At 54.6% G+C, this 5290-nt stretch overlaps 1 protein-coding gene across 1 annotated transcript in view; it reads right to left on the reverse strand.

The window, feature by feature from the left end:
- Nucleotides 1-288: 288 nt before the first annotated feature.
- The window catches only part of wdr59 (WD repeat domain 59), a gene marked incomplete at its 5' end in the record, with an annotated part of 24635 nt that continues 19633 nt past the window's right edge, over nucleotides 289-5290 (reverse strand). The window contains 5 exons of the mRNA XM_084436861.1: nucleotides 289-1029; nucleotides 2938-3080; nucleotides 3423-3543; nucleotides 4172-4247; nucleotides 5134-5284. Of these exons, the coding sequence (XP_084292987.1) occupies nucleotides 794-1029; nucleotides 2938-3080; nucleotides 3423-3543; nucleotides 4172-4247; nucleotides 5134-5284 (727 nt within the window). The 3' untranslated portion in view covers nucleotides 289-793. The remainder of the gene's footprint in view (nucleotides 1030-2937; nucleotides 3081-3422; nucleotides 3544-4171; nucleotides 4248-5133; nucleotides 5285-5290) is intronic.

A 5290-nucleotide genomic window follows, 5' to 3' on the forward strand; every position in this document is an offset into this window, starting at 1 on the left:
ATCAGGGTTCTGGGTAGCAGATGCTTTGGACCAGTGGTGTCGTGGTGACTGAAGATGTGGGAATACAGTAACAGAACATACTTTCTACAGGCACGGGAGTTTGGACCATGTACTGGCCTAGACTACGCTAAATAGATCACATATTCCACTGAGGAGATTCGGTGAACCTACAAAAATGGTTGAGAATCCCAAGAGAATTCACACGGCTCTAATTTAGGGCAAGCAGATGAAAAGACAAAAACATGGAGAAATTAAACAGGTTTTATTTCGATAGGCCTTCATGGCACACTACAAATCTGTACAGCGGTCTTCCTTCAGTGTTCAGGTCTGTTCACTGTCAATTCAGCATCCAACATTTACAACAAAAAGCCCAAACATGTCAACAGAAAAGCTCTCAAACTGTCATTCATCTTTCATGATGAGTTGTATCCTGTCAAACTGAAAGGGAAGAGTTTCAGAACACATTTGTTAACAGCTTTAAAAGGAGGCCTTGTCAACTGCTTTAAATTATACTGAAAGCACGATGAAAGGGGAAAAAACAACACGCAACCATTCACTCATTTTCTGTAATAAGCTGACAATCGATGATGAACATTGCTCGTTCTCTCCAGAAGCTCCTTGTGCAGATCCGTGTGTAATAACAGATAGCATTATCCACCTCCTTGAGGCGCTTTATGGGCTCAGATCAATCCAAGCATAGCTTTGTGTGGGTATATTTCCACTGTGTGTGTGTGTGTGTGTGTGTGTGTGTGTGTGTGTGTGTGTGTGTGTGTGTGTGTGACTCCCGGGCGTCTCAGAAGGTGCTCTGCAGCAGGCAGTGGCATCCGCAGCCCGTGGGGCACTCGTCCTGGCAGCGGAACCAGTCCATCATGTGGGCGGTGTGCCCCCCGTGGCCGCAGCTCAGGCAGAAGTTGGACGAGCCCCTCACGGCCACGTGGCAGACGGCGCACTGGAAGGTGAGGCGCTTGCACACCGCACACTGGGTCCCCCGGGCCTGGCTACGACAGTGGCAGCAGTACACGCCGAACTCTGCAGGGGGCCGACGCAAACAACACATTTCAGGTACATTCCAGAAAGATTCTAGATGATTCCCAACGCCGGCCTGGGAGAGACGCCTCGGCCTTTTGATCTTAAATGTTCAGTTATGCACCATTGACCAAAACCAATTCCTAGTTGTAAACTTACCTAGTTGCAAATGTACATGTTGTAAACTACCTGGCGATAAACGGATTCTGATATCAGATGACTTTGAAAGGTAAAGGTATCAATCAATGAATCACTTTCAGCTGATCTATTTTCCGGATATCTGCGATCAAATAAAAGCTTTCTCTTTATCTCTCGGTATATCATGTTCTTATTAAGCCTGTTTCCCTGATCCTAAACGAGTGTGTTCTACAGGGGAACGGTTCTACAGGGGAGTGTGTTCTCCAGGGGAACGGTTCTACAGGGGAGTGTGTTCTACAGGGGAGTGTGTTCTACAGGGGAGTGTGTTCTACAGGGGCGTGTGTTCTACAGGGGAGTGTGTTCTACAGGGGCGTGTGTTCTACAGGGGAGTGTGTTCTACAGGGGAACGGTTCTACAGGGGAGTGTGTTCTAAGGGGAGTGTGTTCTACAGGGGAACGGTTCTACAGGGGAGTGTGTTCCACAGGGGAGTGTGTTCTACAGGGGAGCGTGTTCTAAGGGGAGTGTGTTCTAAGGGGAGTGTGTTCTACAGGGGAGTGTGTTCTAAGGGGAGTGTGTTCTACAGGGGAGTGTGTTCTACAGGGGAGTGTGTTCTACAGGGGAGTGTGTTCTACAGGGGAACGGTTCTACAGGGGAACGGTTCTACAGGGGCGTGTGTTCTACAGGGGAGTGTGTTCTAAGGGGAGTGTGTTCTACAGGGGAGTGTGTTCTAAGGGGAGTGTGTTCTAAGGGGAGTGTGTTCTACAGGGGAACGGTTCTACAGGGGAGTGTGTTCTACAGGGGAACGGTTCTACAGGGGAGTGTGTTCTACAGGGGAGTGTGTTCTACAGGGGGGGGTGTTCTACAGGGGACTGTGTTCTACAGGGGAGTGTGTTCTACAGGGGAGCGTGTTCTAAGGGGAGTTTGTTCTAAGGGGAGTGTGTTCTAAGGGGAGTGTGTTCTAAGGGGAGTGTGTTCTAAGGGGAGTGTGTTCTAAGGGGAGTGTGTTCTAAGGGGAGTGTGTTCTCCAGGGGAGTGTGTTCTACAGGGGAGTGTGTTCTACAGGGGAACGGTTCTACAGGGGAGTGTGTTCTACAGGGGAGCGTGTTCTACAGGGGAGTGTGTTCTAAGGGGAGTGTGTTCTAAGGGGAGTGTGTTCTAAGGGGAGTGTGTTCTAAGGGGAGTGTGTTCTCCAGGGGAGTGTGTTCTAAGGGGAGTGTGTTCTAAGGGGAGTGTGTTCTAAGGGGAGTGTGTTCTAAGGGGAGTGTGTTCTCCAGGGGAGTGTGTTCTACAGGGGAGTGTGTTCTAAGGGGAGTGTGTTCTAAGGGGAGTGTGTTCTACAGGGGAGTGTGTTCTACAGGGGAGTGTGTTCTAAGGGGAGTGTGTTCTAAGGGGAGTGTGTTCTAAGGGGAGTGTGTTCTAAGGGGAGTGTGTTCTCCAGGGGAGTGTGTTCTACAGGGGAGCGTGTTCTAAGGGGAGTGTGTTCTAAGGGGAGTGTGTTCTACAGGGGAACGGTTCTACAGGGGAGTGTGTTCTACAGGGGAACGGTTCTACAGGGGAGTGTGTTCTACAGGGGAACGGTTCTACAGGGGAACGGTTCTACAGGGGAGTGTGTTCTACAGGGGAGCGTGTTCTACAGGGGAGTGTGTTCTAAGGGGAGTGTGTTCTAGGGGAGTGTGTTCTAAGGGGAGTGTGTTCTAAGGGGAGTGTGTTCTAAGGGGAGTGTGTTCTAGGGGAGTGTGTTCTAGGGGAGTGTGCTGTGGGTGTGGGACGCACCGATGCCCTTGTGGGGCTCCGGGGGGCAGGAGGTGAACTTCAGGACGTCGGCTCTCTTCTCCTTCAGCCCCCAGCGGTGGAGGATCTCCCCGTAGCACTTCTTGAAGTCGTCAAACTGCAGGGTGTTGGTCGGGTCCAGCAGCCTAGAGGAGCACCGCGGGAGACAGGAAGACGCTGACTCAGCAGCTCGGACACACGGGGCGGCTTCATGGTAAATGAAGGCCTCTCGCAATGAAGCTTCGCAACGAAGGCCTCTCATTCACCCATTCACACCCATTCACACCCATTCACACCCCGATGGCGGCGGCGTCTGCCGTGCAAGGCGCTAGCCTGCTCATTGGGAGCAATTTGGGGTTCGGCGTCTTTGCCCGAGGACACTTCGATACGTCGTCAGGAGGAGCCGGGATCCGACCCTGCGGTCGTGGGACGCCCCGCTCTGCCTCCTGAGCTACGGCCGCCCCCGCGTTCCCCCCGCTCATTCTGACCTCTTATTCATGTCGTGCTGCTCCCGCTCGCGCTCCCGGGGGTCTGCGTAGCCCTGGCTGGCGTAGCGGTAGTCGTCGGGCGACGACTCTCCCCAGGGGGCCGTGTGTTCCGAGTCCCGGCCTGATGAAACAAGACGATGGAAAATTTGCCCGGGTCGCTGTGATGATAAATGCTTTGTTTTGACGGCGGTTATCTGCGCGAGGCGCAAGTGTGTCGTTCTCTACACGCGCGGAGAATAAGCAGCGTTTCGCACCTCTTTAGGCTGCAGAACATCCTCGTAATGAAGGAACTACGTCTGAATACTTGTCATAAGCCGCTCTGAACAAGCTGTTAGCATAGATCTATAATGGACAATGCTATTCATGTAGCATCTTTGCTAACTGCTATCTTCCAAGTACATCTGAGACGGGAGTGCTAACTGCTGTGTTCCCAGTGTGTCTGAGGAAGGGGTGACTGACCCATGTTCCAGGTGGTGGTGGAGGGGCAGGGGTGACTGACCCATGTTCAGGGGCAGGTGGTGGAGGGGCAGGGGTGACTGACCCATGTTCCAGGCGGTGGTGGAGGGGCAGGGGGGACTGACCCATGTTCAGGGGCAGGTGGTGGAGGGGCAGGGGGGACTGACCCATGTTCAGGGGCAGGTGGTGGAGGGGCAGGGGGGACTGACCCATGTTCAGGGGCAGGTGGTGGAGGGGCAGGGGGGACTGACCCATGTTCAGGGGCAGGTGGTGGAGGGGCAGGGGGGACTGACCCATGTTCCAGGTGGTGGTGGAGTCGGAGGTGCTGGAGCAGGAGCCGGACGTGACGGAGCTGGAGGTGTAGCTAGGCTGAGAACAGGAGGAGGAGGAGGGGGAGAGGACAGGAGGGAGAGAGGGAAGAGAGGAGGGGGGAGAGAGAGGACAGGAGGGAGAGAGGGAAGAGAGGAGGAGGGAGAGAGAGGACAAGAGGGAGAGAGGGGAGAAAGGAGGAGGGAGAGAGAGAGAGGACAGGAGGGAGAGAGGAGAAAGGAGGAGGGAGAGAGGGGACAGGAGGGAGAGAGGGAAGGGAGGCGGAGGGAGAGAGAGGACAAGAGGGAGAGAGGGGAAAAAGGAGGAGGGAGAGAGGGAAGAGAGGAGGAAGGAGAGAGGACAGGAGGGAGCGAGGGAAGGGAGGCGGAAGGAGAGAGAGGACAGGAGGGAGAGAGGGAAGAGAGGAGGGAGAAGAGAGAGGACAGGAGGGAGAGAGGGAAGAGAGGAGGAAGGAGAGAGAGGACAAGAGGGAGAGAGGGGAAAAAGGAGGAGGGAGAGAGAGAGAGAGAGGACAGGAGGGAGAGAGGAGAAAGGAGGAGGGAGAGAGGGGACAGGAGGGAGCGAGGGAAGGGAGGCGGAGGGAGAGAGAGGACAGGAGGGAGCGAGGGAAGAGAGGAGGAAGGAGAGAGAGGACAGGAGGGAGCGAGGGAAGGGAGGCGGAGGGAGAGAGAGGACAGTAGGAGGTAGAGAGAGTGAGGAGGGGGGAGAGAGGGGACAGGAGGGAGCGAGGGAAGGGAGGCGGAGGGAGAGAGAGGACAGGAGGAGGTAGAGAGAGAGAGGGTTCCATTCTGACCTTGTTCAACCTAAAGACATTTCAACAACATTCCAAGAAGATTATTCTGAATACCAGACTAGCAGAGAAGCCTTGGACATGTGGATTGTGAGGATATAAACGGACAAGAACTAAAACCTGACCAGGACTTACATAGCGAGAGTGGGGCGGGGGGAGGGGGGAGGGTCGTGTGGGGTGGTGTCCGAACAGGGAGTAGTAGTCCTGAGGACTGCCCTGGGCTCTGAACACGCTGCACAGCATGGCCAGCGTCTGGACATCACTCATCTGACTGTAGTGGTCCAGGCTTGAG

This window comes from Borostomias antarcticus (assembly GCF_949987555.1).
Source record: "Borostomias antarcticus genome assembly, chromosome: 4".
Lineage (NCBI taxonomy): Eukaryota > Metazoa > Chordata > Actinopteri > Stomiiformes > Stomiidae > Borostomias > Borostomias antarcticus.